The sequence below is a fragment of the Salvelinus alpinus genome, chromosome 12 (assembly GCF_045679555.1).
Source record: "Salvelinus alpinus chromosome 12, SLU_Salpinus.1, whole genome shotgun sequence".
In the NCBI taxonomy this organism is placed as follows: domain Eukaryota; kingdom Metazoa; phylum Chordata; class Actinopteri; order Salmoniformes; family Salmonidae; genus Salvelinus; species Salvelinus alpinus.
Genome location: NC_092097.1, coordinates 16533883 through 16549918, shown reverse-complemented (window position 1 = coordinate 16549918; position 16036 = coordinate 16533883). Strand labels below are relative to the sequence as shown.

Genomic DNA, 16036 nt, shown 5'->3' with positions numbered 1-16036 from the left:
CTGGCAGACATATCAGTGTGGATGACGGATCACCACCTCAAGCTGAACCTCGGCAAGACGGAGCTGCTCTTCCTCCCGGGGAAGGACTGCCCGTTCCATGATCTCGCCATCACGGTTGACAACTCCATTGTGTCCTCCTCCCAGAGCGCTAAGAACCTTGGCGTGATCCTGGACAACACCCTGTCGTTCTCAACCAACATCAAGGCGGTGGCCCGTTCCTGTAGGTTCATGCTCTACAACATCCGCAGAGTACGACCCTGCCTCACACAGGAAGCGGCGCAGGTCCTAATCCAGGCACTTGTCATCTCCCGTCTGGATTACTGCAACTCGCTGTTGGCTGGGCTCCCTGCCTGTGCCATTAAACCCCTACAACTCATCCAGAACGCCGCAGCCCGTCTGGTGTTCAACCTTCCCATGTTCTCTCACGTCACCCCGCTCCTCCGCTCTCTCCACTGGCTTCCAGTTGAAGCTCGCATCCGCTACAAGACCATGGTGCTTGCCTACGGAGCTGTGAGGGGAACGGCACCTCAGTACCTCCAGGCTCTGATCAGGCCCTACACCCAAACAAGGGCACTGCGTTCATCCACCTCTGGCCTGCTCGCCTCCCTACCACTGAGGAAGTACAGTTCCCGCTCAGCCCAGTCAAAACTGTTCGCTGCTCTGGCCCCCCAATGGTGGAACAAACTCCCTCACGACGCCAGGACAGCGGAGTCAATCACCACCTTCCGGAGACACCTGAAACCCCACCTCTTTAAGGAATACCTAGGATAGGATAAAGTAATCCTTCTCACTCCCCCCCCCCCTTAAAAGATTTAGATGCACTATTGTAAAGTGGCCGTTCCACTGGATGTCATAAGGTGAATGCACCAATTTGTAAGTCGCTCTGGATAAGAGCGTCTGCTAAATGACTTAAATGTAAATGTAAATTATAGTATACCCACTTCTCCAGGCACCACTACATAGGGATGATGGAAACACAGCAGTCACACACAGCATGATGTTAACCTTTTCACGTGCGAGTTCCAAATATCTCTAACGGTCGCCCCAGCGGGAGTTGTTTTATGCATGGGATGTCAGAATGCCCTCACTGTTCCAAAATATGTTTGTTACGCAACAAGGCAGTTAACACGCGCTGCCTGCTAATTATCTATAGGCTGCGTTTCAACTTGTCAATTTCAAATTATTTTCTAACAAGTTTTATTTTCCAACAGTTTGAATTGAGGTGTGTTATACCTTCTCATTAATACACATAAGGAGTAACCCATTTCACTGTTGCGGACAACTTATGTTTGAGGCTTTGCTGAGTTGGACAAACTTCTCTGTTCAATGAGATCCCAAGAACTTCCCCGGTGTTTCCCCAGATCAAGTATGAAGACATTGCAAATCTCTAGTCAGAACAGGCCTGCACAAACTTTTCCCCCTGGCACATTTTATAGCTGACGCCTGCATTGCCTTCATTATTGTTTTCCAAATCATGCATTCCGATTCTAGATTGTAATGGACACAAACTCAGCAAAAAAAGAAACGTCCTCTCACTGTCAACTGCATTTATTTTCAGCAAACTTAACATATGTAAATATTTGTATGAACATAACAAGATTCAACAACTGAGACAAACTGAAAAAGTTCCACAGACATGTGACTAACAGAAGTGGAATAATGTGTCCCTGAACAAAGGGGAGGTCAAAATCAAAAGTAACAGTCAGTATCTGGTGTGGCCACCAGCTGCATTAAGTACCGCAGTGCATCTCCTCCTCATGGACTGCACCAGATTTGCCAGTTCTTGCTGTGAGATGTTACCCCACTCTTCCACCAAGGCACCTGTTCCCAGACATTTGAGGGGAATGGCCCTGGCCCTCACCCTCCGATCCAACAGGTCCCAGACGTAAGCTGTTAGTGTCTTAACGACCTTTCCACAGGTGCATGTTAATTCATTGTTTATGGTTCACTGAACAAGCAAGGGAAACAGTGTTTAAACCCTTTACAATGAAGATCTGTGAAGTTATGATTTTTATGAATTATCTTTGAAAAGACAGGGTCCTGAAAAAGGGGCGCTTCTTTTTTGCTGAGTTTACATAGAGGCTGCTGCCCTAAAGGTGCATGGTAGAGTAACCGAGTGGTAGTGACAGTGACTAAAGTTCAGGGCAGGGTAATGGGCGTGGGGCGGCTAGTAATGACTATTTAACAGTCTGATGGCCTTGAGATAGAAGCTGTTGTTCAATCTCTTGGTCCCAGCTTTGATGCCCCTGTAGTGACCTAGCCTTCTGGATGGCTCGGATGGCTAAGGTCTTTGATGATCTTCTTCGCCTTCCTGTGACACCGGGTGCTGTAGATGTCCTGGAGGGCAGGTAATGTGCCCCTGGTGATGCGTTGGGCAGACTACACCACCCTCTGGGAGAGCCCTGCTGTTGCGGACAGTGCAGTTGCCGTACCAGGCGGTGATACAGCCCGACAGCATGCTTTTAATGGTGCATCTGTAAAAGTTTGTCAGGGTCTTAAGGGCCAAGACTAATTTCTTCAGCCTCCTGAGATTGAAGAGGCACTGTTGCGCCTTCTTCACCACAGTGTCTGTGTGGGTGGACCATTTCAGATTGTTAGTGATGTGTACACTGAAGAACTTGAAGCTTTTCACCTTCTCCACTGAGGCCCTGTTGATGTGGTTGAGGGCATGCTCCCTCTGCTGTCTCCTGAAGCCGACGATCAGGGGCCGCATCCTTGCAAGGTTTAACAATCTTCACGCCGGCCACGGAGAACGAGAGCTCACAGTCCATGGAGCGGCCTGCATCGGCGGCACGGTGTTTCCCTCAAAGTGGGTGAAGGTGTTTAGCTTATCCTGGAAGGCAGGCAGGCAAGATGTCCGTGTCCACAACGTGGATGGTTTTCCCCTTATAATCCATGATTGTCTGGAGTCCCTGCCACATACGTCTCGTTACAGCCTGAATTCAAAATTGACTAAATGTATATATTTTTTATCTCGCCCATCTATACACAATAAACCATAACGTCAAAGTGAAAACATGTTTTTAGAAATGTTTGCAAATGTATTGAAAGTGAAATACAGAAATATTCCACTAGATGTCAGTCTGTAGAACTTTGTCTGATGCCTCTACTGTGAAGGGGGGCCGAATGAGAGGGGAATTAGTCAGGTCTGCCATAACCTGTCCATTCTTTGACCATGAACGTTCACATGAGAGGGAGCTCTGTTCCATCGCTCATCTGAAGTCAATGTAATTCTCCGGTTTGAACATTATTCAAGATTTATGTTAACAACATTCTAAAGATTGATTCAATATATCTTTTGACATGTTTCTACTGACTGTTACTGAACTTTTGGACATTTTGTCAGCTTTTAGGGAACGCGCATCGTGACTTTGGAATTGTTTACCAAACGCGCTAATAAAAGTAGCTAATTGGACATAAATAACAGACATTATCGAACAAATCAAGCATTTATTGTGGACCTGGGATTCCTGGGAGTGGGATGGAGTAGCCATCTTCATCAGAATGCACTCCTGGGAGTGCATTCTGATGAAGATCATCAAAGGTAAGGGAATATTTATCATGTAATTTCTGGTTTCTGTTGACTCCAACATGGCGGCTAATTTGACTATTGTTCTGAGCGCCGTCTCAGATTATTGCATGGTTTGCTTTTTCCGTAAAGTTTTTTTTAAATCTGACACAGCGGTTGCATTAAGGAGAGGTATATCTATAATTCCATGTGTATAACTTGTATTATCATCTACATTTATGATGAGTATTTCTGTTGAAACGATGTGGCTATGCAAAATCACTGGATGTTTTTGGAACAAGTGAACCTAACACGCCAATGTAAACTCAGATTTATTTTATATAAATATGAACTTAAATCGAACAAGACATATATGTATTGTGTAACATGAAGTCCTATGAGTGTCATCTGATGAAGATCATCAAAGGTTAGTGATTAATTTTATCTCTATTTGTGCTTTTTGTGACTCCTCTCTTTGGCTGGAAAAATGGATGAATTTCTGTGAGTTGGTGGTGACCTAACATAATCGTTTGTGGTGCTTTCGCTGAAAAGCCTATTTGAAATCGGACACTTTGGTGGGATTAACAACAAGATTACCTTTAAAATGGTATTAGACACATGTATGTTTGAGGAATTTTAATTATGAGATTTCTGTTGTTTGAATTTGGCGCCCTGCACTTTCTTTTTTTTTTTTTTTTAATTTTTATCCCCTTTTCTCCCCAATTTTTCGTGGTATCCAATCGCTAGTAATTACTATCTTGTCTCATCGCTACAACTCGCGTACGGGCTCGGGAGAGACGAAGGTCGAAAGTCATGCGTCCTCCGAAGCACAACCCAACCTAGCCGCACTGCTTCTTAACACAGCGCGCCTCCAACCCGGAAGCCAGCCGCACCAATGTGTCGGAGGAAACACCGTGCACCCGCCCCCTCGGTTAGCGCGCACTGCGCCCGGCCCGCCACAGGAGTCGCTGGAGCGCGATGAGACAAGGATATCCCTACCGGCCAAACCCTCCCTAACCCGGACGACGCTAAGCCAATTGTGCGTCGCCCCACGGACCTCCCGGTCGCGGCCGGCTGCGACAGAGCCTGGGCGCGAACCCAGACTCTGGTGGCGCAGCATAGCACTGCGATGCAGTGCTCTAGACCACTGCGCCACCCGGGAGGCCTTGGCGCCCTGCACTTTCATTGGCTGTTGTCATATCAATCCCGTTACCGGGATTGCAGCCATAAGAAGTTAATGAACTTCTGCCTGTCCTCGACCTGCCTATTGCCTGCCCCTTGTATTTCAATAAATAAATCAGAGACTCTAATCATCTGCCTCCTGTGTCTGCATCTGGGTCTCGCTCTGTGTCGTTATAGTATTGTCATTTTGGAGTCACTTATTGTAAATAAGAATAGAATATGTTTCGAAACACTTCTACATTAATCTGGATGCTACCAGGATTACGGATAGTCCTGATGAATTGTGAATAATGAGTGAGAAAGTTACATAAGGGCTATGTTGAAAGGTAGCTTGCAAGTAAGCATTTCATTACAGTTTACACCCCGCTGTATCCTGTTTACACGACGAATAAAAATATATTTGATAGTAAGGATGCTTGCCATTTCAGGAGACAGTTCTAAAAGAGTGCACCAGGGCTACATCTCCGGATAAAAATTGGGCCAGGAGGGCTGTACTGCTCCGAGGTGACAACCCAGCAACAAGGCACACTTGTTGGGTCAACACAAGATGCAGTTCAGCCTTTACATGAACCAGACCTTCAAGTGGGTAGTTAAAAATGCTATGTGGTGTGCTGGGTATTTGGTGGCATCAATTAAGAGTGATGCAAAAAAAAAAAAAAAAAAACATGCTGCCAATCAGATGACTTTCAAGGAGTACCTGGAGGTCCCACCCCAGTCCTCCGCTCCTGTATGGGCTACTCCACCACCAGCTGGGCCTCCGTACGCGCCCCCGACCCCCGGGCACAGGTGTCTCCTAACACCTATATGAGCCTTTGTCTGTTCCCTCGACATCAAATTAAAGCTGACAGTCTGCACTTTGTATCATTTCAAATCCAAATTGCTGGAGTACAGAGCCAAAACATTTCACTATCCCAATACTTTTGGAGCTCACTGTATATTTAGTTTGAATTCCAACCATTTGCTTCTCCTGAGATAGCCGTTGATCATGACTCAGTTTCATTAGATTACACATAAGAATCATTGGACAAAGGAGTCTTCTGTGCGGGGGAGTTTTGCTTAGAGCCCTGACGCTCTAAACAAAAGGTTAAAATTATACATAGCTTTATAGGATTAGTGTTACCTTACCACACGGCCATATCTCCATGTTACAGCGTGTGTTTTCTGAGTCAACTACCTGTGCTAAAAAGCTATCTGCATCTCCTAACACATATATGTAAAACGGAAGATGGACGCCACAAACATGTTGTCAATTTAAAAATAAAGTTGGCTGCAACTGTGTTATGTTTCTAGAACCGTACCGGAATTGAGAATCAATTCACGTTTAGATTGAGTATTTGGCTGTTTTGACTGTCAGAGCCAATTCACACTTTAAAAACAACATTTTTGGTCCATGGACTAAGGAGTAATGTTAGCCCGTACAGGAATATAGTACTGGGGACTGACTGATGCAGCTGTGGACTAGATGCTGGTAGAGGGGGTGGGAGTAGGACGAAAGGTGCCAACAAGAGGCAGGGCTGTCTCCAGCACTGGAACTGTTCCACAAGCTCGACAAAGCCCTCATCATACTCCCCTTGGACATCAGGATCGCTGCAGCTGTACACAGCCCATCTGTAAATAGCCCATCCAATCTACCTACCTCATCCCATATTGTTTTGACTTTTTTGCACACTAGTATCTCTACTTGCACATCTATCACTCCAGTGTTAATTTTTTAAATTGTAATTACTTCGCTACTATGGCCTATTTATTGCCTTACCTCCTTACTCCATTTGCACACACTGTATATAGACTTTTTATATTGTGTTATTGACTGTATGTTTGTTTATTCCATGTGTAACTCTGTGTTGTTGTTTGTGTCACACTGCTTTGCTTTATCTTGGCCAGGTCGCAGTTGTAAATGAGAACTTGTTCTCAACTGGCCTACCTGGTTAAATAAAGGTGAAATAAATAAAAAGGATCACCTGTCTCCAGTTTCTCAATGGCAGCCTTGCAATCCTGCAGCACCAAACCAGTCTGATCGAAGAGGTACTTCAAATCCATCAGCTTCCCTAAAAAAATTGTTTTTTATTTTTAATATGAGAATACACCGGACTGAGTATGGAATAATTCTATAACAACATTTTACAAAGAGAAATGTGTTGCAGCTTTTATATTTAAACAGCATTAGATTATTAAATATATAATCATTACCAGTGTATTTGCGTGGAACAATGTAAGGAACCACTGACGACCTTCCTACTGCACATGGGACATTAAAGGTATTCTGCTGCCACATAGTAGGATCCATCCACAACCTGCCTGATCTTCTGGTGGAGTCCTGAAGTGGTCCGCTCCCCCCTCTCACAGTCAGAATTTGGGCATAGCTTCACCTGCCAGAGCTTCCTAGGCATCCATCGCAGCAGAGAACGGGCGGTGAGGGGTGGTGGATGGTCCCACCACATTTTGTCAACCCTGGCAAAGTCCATTTCTGGAATCGCATTCCCCGACCACCTGAACAATGCCTTGGACACCCACTTACGGTCCACATCTGGCAAAATGTGTTGCCATGCGTCTCTCCATGAAAAGAAAAGACAACATCCCCACACGAGAAATAATGTAAGGATAATACATTCCCCAAATAACAGGTTATCATATCACATGAGACATACTGTGTATGCCTAGTACATCATTTGAAATGTAAGTCATCACTATAAATACGCCACACATAGAATAAGACTCAGAGGCTGAGCAGTGAGTACTATATGTAATAAACTTGATACTCGTTACACCATTGGTCGTGGCACGTCTGACTCCTGTGACTCAAGCTGCTCTGCTGCCATAAGGAGCTCACCATCATCAGGCTCAGAGGATGGAAGGGCTGAAAAGTAGAACTATAAAATAAATTAATCAATTGATTAAACACCATCAAAAGATGATCCTTTGTTTTACTTATCTATTATCTCCATAAACTAAAGCATCATCATTATGATATCATTTATATTAACATAACATAGAGCTTACTAGGCTGAACCTTCCGAGGAGACATAAGCTTCCTTATTGTCCTGTTTAGATTCTGGGAGAGTCAAAGTTTTCCAACCAGCAATGACCCGAGTGAGGATGTTGAGGACCTCTGGGAACCAGTGGTCATCTGGTCTTTGCATGGCTGGGTGGTGGTAAATGGCAGACTTAATCCTGATAGCCTCCCAGCCCTCAGGGAAGAGCTCCAAGTATTCCTTGAAAGCCATCTTATTAGCAGCATGGTTTTTGAAATCACTTCTTGCTGGCTGAGAGGCAGATTCTTTCTGCATTGATGCCACCAAATACCCAGCCCAGCACATTTTCAACCACCCACTTGAAGGTCTGCTCCTTATAAAGCCCAAATCTCATGCTGACCCAGCAAATGTGCCCTGCTTGCTGGGTTGCCACCTCTGAGCAGTATGGCCCTCCTGGTTGAAACCACCACTTTGTCTGGAGACACAGCCCTGCTCCATGCTCATTTAGTAGTTTTTGTCCCATAAATCCTGGAATCCTTACCTTTAAGACAAGGCTTCCATTTGGCAGTTTTCTGAAGCTGGGCTCCATGTCCGCTGTGAAAATAAAGGGGAAAGTTTGTAAATTATTTACATTTTAAATCACAGTGAGCCGACTGGATTAATAGATGGAACAATACAATGTAGTGTATAAACTCTAGCTACCTATGTTGTCATCTCTAGTTACTTGCTAAAGCACCTTTCTACCACAGACAGACACACCAGTATAAGCAAGTGCATAGGATATCACTCATGGCTTTTAATTAATAATTAACATGATGACTAGCCTATTTGATATCAAGACAGTGTTTGCCCTATAGCTATGTCTACTAATTAGCTAAATTAATTAAGAGTAAAGGAGAGGTTTGTTGAGTTGAGTGACAAAACACAACTAACTTCACAAGCTATAAAAAAATTCCCACTTTGTTTAGATAGCCATCTATGGTAATAAGAAAATAACTCCACATTAGTATGGAAATAGTGGGTTTAACAAACTATTTTAATGGTCAGAGTCATCGGACGTTAAGCTAGCTACGTTACTTCGATAAACTGTGTCAGTGTCAAAACGCCAGTTTTCTAACGCGTTAGATAGCGTTACTATAGCTACACTGTAAATCTTGTTAACTGTGCTAACATATTACATGCTGACCAAACCGTATGTGCGCGGTGTGGTCAGCATGTTACTGTAGCCTACACTTTACCTGCTAGATATTCCGATCGATGATGATGAATGAAAACAGCAGACAACAAAAAATTGTAACTAACGTTACTTCAGAAAAGAAAGATGACCCGCGAAAATTAACTGAGGAAATAGATTTTTCCATTGTCCTCTTCCAGCGTTTAAAGGTCCCGCCATAGCTCATAGCTAACGTTACTTCAGAAAAGAAAGATAACACGCTAACAGAATTACCTGAGAGGAAATATATTTTCCATGGCACTCTTTCTGCGTTTAAAGATCCCGCCATAGCTCTATCCGTATTGGTCAATATTGGTTACCTATTGGTTGCACTGGTGTCTCGGATTGGTCGTGGAGTGCAATTCTTGGTTACTTCTTGGTGGCAGACGGCAATATGATTGGTTGTCGCAACCAGACATTTCCTTGACTCACCGTTGTCAGGGGAGGATATCGAGCATTCGATGTTTCAGAAGAGTACGACTAGCTAGGTTATCAGGCATTATTAATCAAATAAGTAATCAGAAATGTACATTACTTGGAGGAAGAACAAGTAATTGGATACTAATCAAACCGATGTATAGCTGAATCCAAATTGTCGTTTTTACCTAGCTTGCTATGTATTTTCAAACAATATAACGTGTCCTTTTATTTGTTAAATTGTAAAAGGACTTTACATCTCTGCCGAAACCCGGGATCGAACCAGGGACCTTTAGATCTTCAGTCTAACGCTCTCCCAACTGAGCTATTTCGGCTTGCGTGGCGTATGAAATGTCGTTGTTAGCTAGCTTGCTATGTATTTTTAAACAGTATAACGTCTCCATTTTCTTTGTGAAATTGTAAAAGAACTTCACAGTCTCATCTCTGCCGAAACCCGGGATCGAACCAGGGACATTTAGATCTTCAGTCTAACGCTCTCCCAACTGAGCTATTTCGGCTGACGTAGGGTTTCAGAAAACAAGAGACAATTTGAACATCTCCAAGGCATTATGGGATAGGGTATTTGTTTGCATGTAGTTTGACAGGTATACCTGCAGGGGTCGATATAACGCTAAAGATTGTAATGCAAAGCATAACTAAACTACTGCACCCCATTACATAGCTACTCAAACGTTTTGTATAATTGTATTAAAATACTGTCTAAACAAAATACTATTGACCAAAAGGCTATGAAATACAATCTGGATAATACTAGATGTTTATGACAGGCATTACCCACTAAGCATTTACCAACGGCACATCTTTTAGATGTATAATTGATTCCGCTTTGGTCTGGTTCGGACTCACCTTGAATTGGTCCAAACAGCTTCTATGATTAATTCAGTTTGAACAACACAGCAGAGTACAGTACATTACAGTATCATCCTAGTTCAGAACAGTAGAATAAAGCACAGTAGAGTATACAGCAGTACTGTATTGTACCTTATTTACTCTAATGTACTCTACTGTAATAAACTCTACTGAATTAAACTATACTGTACTTTACTGAAAAAAACTGTCCTGTACCATACCATGTCGTACTGTACTCGCATGTACTACACTCTACTGAATTAACTACTGTCCTGTACCATACCATACTGTACTAAACTGTGCCGTACTGTGCAGTGTTGCCAACTCCTCAGTAAGGAAAGTAGCCATTGGCTGTCCTAAAAGTCGCTAGAAGTCGCTAAATGACGGCATCACCTAATTTGCATAATTGGCCATGTGCATGTAATTGTGATGGACGCTGTAGGAGAGAGGACTAACGTCATGGGAGAGACAAAAAGTGAGCAAAAAACACCCTAAATATGTTTAGAACTACAAATGAGCAAGCTGCAGAGAGTGGCACATACAGCGAATAAAACCCAGATATTTGAGGCCATACTCCTCCTTCAGCACTTTATGGACCCCATTGTTAATCCCCGTCATAACAGAGGCATTGCCAGTCCCTATCCCCAGGAGTTTCTCTTTTTTAAGACAACACGTCTTGAGGAAAGCCACAACAACACGGGCTATAGATTTGGCATCTCCTCCCTCCAACTCAACAAGCCCCAGAAATGTTGATACAATTGTCTGCTTGGTGTCACTAAAGTACCTTATTTACATTTACATTTAAGTCATTTAGCAGACGCTCTTATCCAGAGCGACTTACAAATTGGTGCATTCACCTTATGACATCCAGTGGAACGGCCACTTTACAATAGTGCATCTAAATCTTTTAAGGGGGGGGGGAGTGAGAAGGATTACTTTATCCTATCCTAGGTATTCCTTAAAGAGGTGGGGTTTCAGGTGTCTCCGGAAGGTGGTGATTGACTCCGCTGTCCTGGCGTCGTGAGGGAGTTTGTTCCACCATTGGGGGGCCAGAGCAGCGAACAGTTTTGACTGGGCTGAGCGGGAACTGTACTTCCTCAGTGGTAGGGAGGCGAGCAGGCCAGAGGTGGATGAACGCAGTGCCCTTGTTTGGGTGTAGGGCCTGATCAGAGCCTGGAGGTACTGAGGTGCCGTTCCCCTCACAGCTCCGTAGGCAAGCACCATGGTCTTGTAGCGGATGCGAGCTTCAACTGGAAGCCAGTGGAGAGAGCGGAGGAGCGGGGTGACGTGAGAGAACTTGGGAAGGTTGAACACCAGACGGGCTGCGGCGTTCTGGATGAGTTGTAGGGGTTTAATGGCACAGGCAGGGAGCCCAGCCAACAGCGAGTTGCAGTAATCCAGACGGGAGATGACAAGTGCCTGGATTAGGACCTGCGCCGCTTCCTGTGTGAGGCAGGGTCGTACTCTGCGGATGTTGTAGAGCATGAACCTACAGGAACGGGCCACCGCCTTGATGTTGGTTGAGAACGACAGGGTGTTGTCCAGGATCACGCCAAGGTTCTTAGCGCTCTGGGAGGAGGACACAATGGAGTTGTCAACCGTGATGGCGAGATCATGGAACGGGCAGTCCTTCCCCGGGAGGAAGAGCAGCTCCGTCTTGCCGAGGTTCAGCTTGAGGTGGTGATCCGTCATCCACACTGATATGTCTGCCAGACATGCAGAGATGCGATTCGCCACCTGGTCATCAGAAGGGGGAAAGGAGAAGATTAGTTGTGTGTCGTCTGCATAGCAATGATAGGAGAGACCATGTGAGGTTATGACAGAGCCAAGTGACTTGGTGTATAGCGAGAATAGGAGAGGGCCTAGAACAGAGCCCTGGGGGACACCAGTGGTGAGAGCACGTGGTCTCTTATCACAACCCCCAGGTACTTAGAAACACTTACATCCGTGGACTCATCGAGGAGGAGGCTGAAACACTGGTCACCCACATCTGCGACCAACTTTTTCAGAAAGTATGGTGCTAGAACACCATTAATCATTTCTGTGCACTTTGTCCTGTGCATTTTGAAGTGGGTAGCAGCAGTGGTCTGAGAAAGCAGCTCTACATGCTTCTCCAATGTGATCACATGCCAGTATGGAACAGTGTTCAGCGATAGCTAATGCCATGGTGGCCTCAGCCTTTTTTGCAGAGTCAATTTTTTTTAACCATAAATGGCAGCTTGTTTTGGGTGGAACTGTTATAAGGCTTTCTTTGCCTTTTGAGTATGTTTTTGAGTTGTCATGTGTTTTTTTACATCACTAAGTTTGGCGTAGAAATCAGCCTTACAATACAGGCAGTATGCCCGTGTATCATCTCCAATAAACGGCTTCAACCAGCCTTTGAATTCAGGGTTTGATTCCCACTCCTTTCTGTATTTTTGAGTGTACAGTTTAGACTGAGACATGATGAGCTAGCCAGCTAGATGTTTAGCTTATGTCACAGAGAGGCACACATACAGTGGACAAGGTGAGTAAGTGACTGAGGCTGTGTGAGTCAAATGCAGTGATTTATTTTAGGCAAAGAACATTTTACATTTACATCCCGCCCTGAATCAGCCAGTGGCGGCTTCCCGCATGCGTGATTAATTTGCGGTCTGGACGCGGAGGGGTGAATATCTCCTGCTCTGACTGTAGCTGGGAGGGACTGCAGCTCAAGGACTGGGCCGCCTGTGAGTGCTTTGGGACGGGGTGGGGCCCACAGCAGCACCCGCTGCTCGTTGAGAAGAGTAAGAACGATATGTGCTTTCACATCAGTCTCCAAAAGTCTCCAATAACACCAGAAAAAGTCGCTAGATTTGTCGCTAGTCGATTTTTTGAAAATGTGTCGCTAGAGGGGTCTGAATACTCGCTAAATATAGCAACAAAGTCACTAAGTTGGCAACACTGGTACTGTGATGTTCAAACTTATGAAACGTAGCAGCCTCCACTGACTTCTGGGCTGAGGGGAGGATGGCATAATAATGGGAACCATGTGTTTGATGTATTTGCTACCATTCCAAATATTCCGCTCTAGCCATTACCACGAGCCCATCCTCCCCAATTAAGGTGCCACCAACCTCCTGTGCTAGAAGTCTATGATTGATTCAGATTTGGTCTGGTCCGGACCAACCAAATGTGTACTTGTTTGGGGGCGGAGCTAATTAGAATAATACCCAGCATGCTTTGCAAAATAATATACATTTACATTTTTGTTTGTACTGTAGGTTGGACTACTTTGAACATGATTGCTGCCAGTTTAAAGCTTTTGAAAACGCTAAGATAACTGCATGTGACAGATGGGTGTAATAAAACATATTCTGTTGGCTCCTGTATTATTAATAGGATTGAAAAAGTATTATTGTGATATTACTTTACTGAGAATGTATGTGCAGTTCAAATTTGGGTATAGAATCAATGACCAAAAAAGTTACCTGTAAATTACATCTTTTCTACTTACATTCAGAACTGGAAATTAGCTTGATTTCAACGTCCGTAAAATAGGTATTTTCATCTTCCGAATAAGACATTTTCAACATCCATATAAGACGTATTTTATTGACGTCAGGAGAAGGCATCTTTTCACCTTTCATTCAGCACCTAAAATGCACCTGAATTCGACGTCTGGAAAAGACATCTAATGTAATTTTGCTTGCTGGGTAGTGCCTGCAGCTCACTCTGTTGTTGGTTGTTGAACTGTTGCTCCTGTGCTTTGCATGCCCTGCAACAGCTTCAGCCCACACACACAACTTCCTTTGACATGCTGAAGAGGTATTTTTTCCCATCTCACACACCACACTTCAGCCTGTACTCAAACTGTAGATCGGCCTATTGCTCATAGCAACAGAGAACCCATCATTTGTACACACACACACACACACACACACTCCCCTTATATGAATAATGCATGTCAGCTTTGTCTTTTATTATAGTATGGGAAAAGGCAGTCTCAGAGAGCCTACAGTACAAAAAGACCCAAAGGCATTATTGTAAGTCTATTTCAAAGATATACATGGGTGCATGATTACATTCTGCATGTGAGTGTGCCTACAGTATGTGTCCGTTTGTGTAAGTGAGTGTAGGTGAGTGTAGGTGGCTGTGTATGTTCATCTGCCTCCAGCTTAAGGCCTCACAGCAGGCCTTCCCTTAGCCCATTTTTATAATGAAGGAAATACTTCCATTAAGCACTGTAGCTCCCCCGTCTTAAACTCCAAGCAATATTAAACCATGTAGTCTAAGGCCTAGATTCAATCAGATCAAGTGTTAACCGGTGATAGCAGACACCCACATAGCGGATGTTTTGGCGGTGCCAGAGTTGGAACTGCATCAGAGCCTTCAAATTGATGGGCAGATGCTCTCGCGGTCATTGTCACGAAGCCACAGCCACAGCCGCGTTAGAAGTTTAGAACGAGAAAGTATAGGCTATTGACATTTTTACGCTCAAATTGAAAAATCATTCAAACAAAATAATGAGGATTTCTATCATGGTGTAGTTTATATCTCACTTTCCGGTGTTTGAACTTGTAAACAAGGCCGCATGGAATTTCTGTTAAAGCAACACCAGGCAGCCAATGGGAATGTCCGCTTTAGGTATAATGCCGTGAGTCACTTGTAGAGCCATAAAGTGTATTTATTCATATAGCAATGTGTGTGGTACCCATCTTTATTCAGGGATGAAATGTGCTTCCTATTGAAAAACCTATAGATGACAAGAACACAGGAGTAGAGAAGCCAGATAAAAAGGTGACTGACTGCAAACAAAAGCCCCAATACAATAGTCAAATTTATTGATATTGTCAGTGTCTTCTCTCTATATATTCAGATACAAGAAAACACAATTAGAATTTATACAATGAATACATGCGTATATAAACCAGGTGTGAGCATTCAGTAGGCCTACCATAAACACATCAGATTTGTCTCAGGTTTTATGACAATAAATCTAAGAGTCCCACAGGAGGATGAAGGTCCTACACCACAGAACAGTGTTGTGCAGAAATCAAACACAAGCCAAGTGCTGTTCAGTTTTGTTTTACCTGATCAACACGTATAGCTTCTTTCAGTCCTATATTTTCATGTATTATTTTTATTTTTTGTAAACAACAAACAAACAAAAAAAGTAAATATACCAGAAGTGCAAAAACCTACCTTTGTTTCATACAGGACAATTATGGGGAAAACACTTTCCTGTTCAGTTACACCAGCTCTAGGGACCATTGTATCTGCAAAGGCGTTGAATTGGTTTGACACAGGGGCTGACAAGATCACTTACATGATCAAATGTTACATGACCAAATGATTTGGGGATCAATAGACAAGGTGGAAATCACATTGAATAAGTAATGACAATGTCTATTTAATTTACAGCACACCGCAATAAATAAATATCAATACATGATTACAAATTCAGTGCCAAAGAGTGGACACATTTATGAGCTTTATGGAAGTTTGTCAATATTAAAACATCTGTTTACTACAAACTATCCAATGCAACACTGTCTATTACATACATCAGTAAGTTCTTTAACCCCCCCCCCCCCCTCTCTATTTACATATGAATAGTTGATAGTGTTCACAATATGTACATACAACATAGAACCTAAATGGCTTCTTCGGCTGTCCCCATAGGAGAACCCTTTGAAAACTATTTTACTCAGAGGGTTCTACATGGAACCCAAAATAGTTATACTTGGAACCAAAAAAAGTTATTCCTGGAACCCAAAAGGGTTACCCTATAGTGACAATCGAAGAACCCTTTTGAAACCTTTTTTCTAAGAGTGTAGTCAAGTCTTATATTATATCAGGAAGGATATACACATGTACTAATATTCTCATTCAGAATCAATTGATCATTCTTAA

The 16036-nt window shown here is 43.5% G+C and overlaps 1 protein-coding gene and 2 non-coding genes across 9 annotated transcripts in view; all 3 read right to left on the bottom strand.

Moving 5' to 3' along the window:
* The window catches only part of LOC139536568 (inositol hexakisphosphate kinase 2-like), a 37791-nt gene extending 28614 nt beyond the window's left edge, over positions 1-9177 (bottom strand). For 2 of the 7 annotated variants that reach the window (XM_071337201.1, XM_071337203.1), the window contains exons 1-4: positions 8901-9177; positions 7691-8256; positions 6881-7560; positions 6652-6738 (exon numbers count right to left, since the gene is read on the bottom strand). In XM_071337201.1, the coding sequence (XP_071193302.1) occupies positions 6652-6738; positions 6881-6977 (184 nt within the window). In that variant the 5' untranslated portion in view covers positions 6978-7560; positions 7691-8256; positions 8901-9177. The remainder of the gene's footprint in view (positions 1-6651; positions 6739-6880; positions 7561-7690; positions 8257-8900) is intronic. The other 5 variants (XM_071337197.1, XM_071337198.1, XM_071337202.1 and 2 more) reach the window with 4 other exon arrangements.
* Positions 9178-9554: 377 nt separating this feature from the next.
* trnaf-gaa (transfer RNA phenylalanine (anticodon GAA)) lies at positions 9555-9627 on the bottom strand. Its single transcript has one exon. It is a non-coding gene; the product is annotated as a tRNA-Phe (tRNA).
* Positions 9628-9737: 110 nt separating this feature from the next.
* Positions 9738-9810, bottom strand: trnaf-gaa (transfer RNA phenylalanine (anticodon GAA)). Its single transcript has one exon. It is a non-coding gene; the product is annotated as a tRNA-Phe (tRNA).
* Between the last annotated feature and the right edge of the window lie 6226 nt (positions 9811-16036).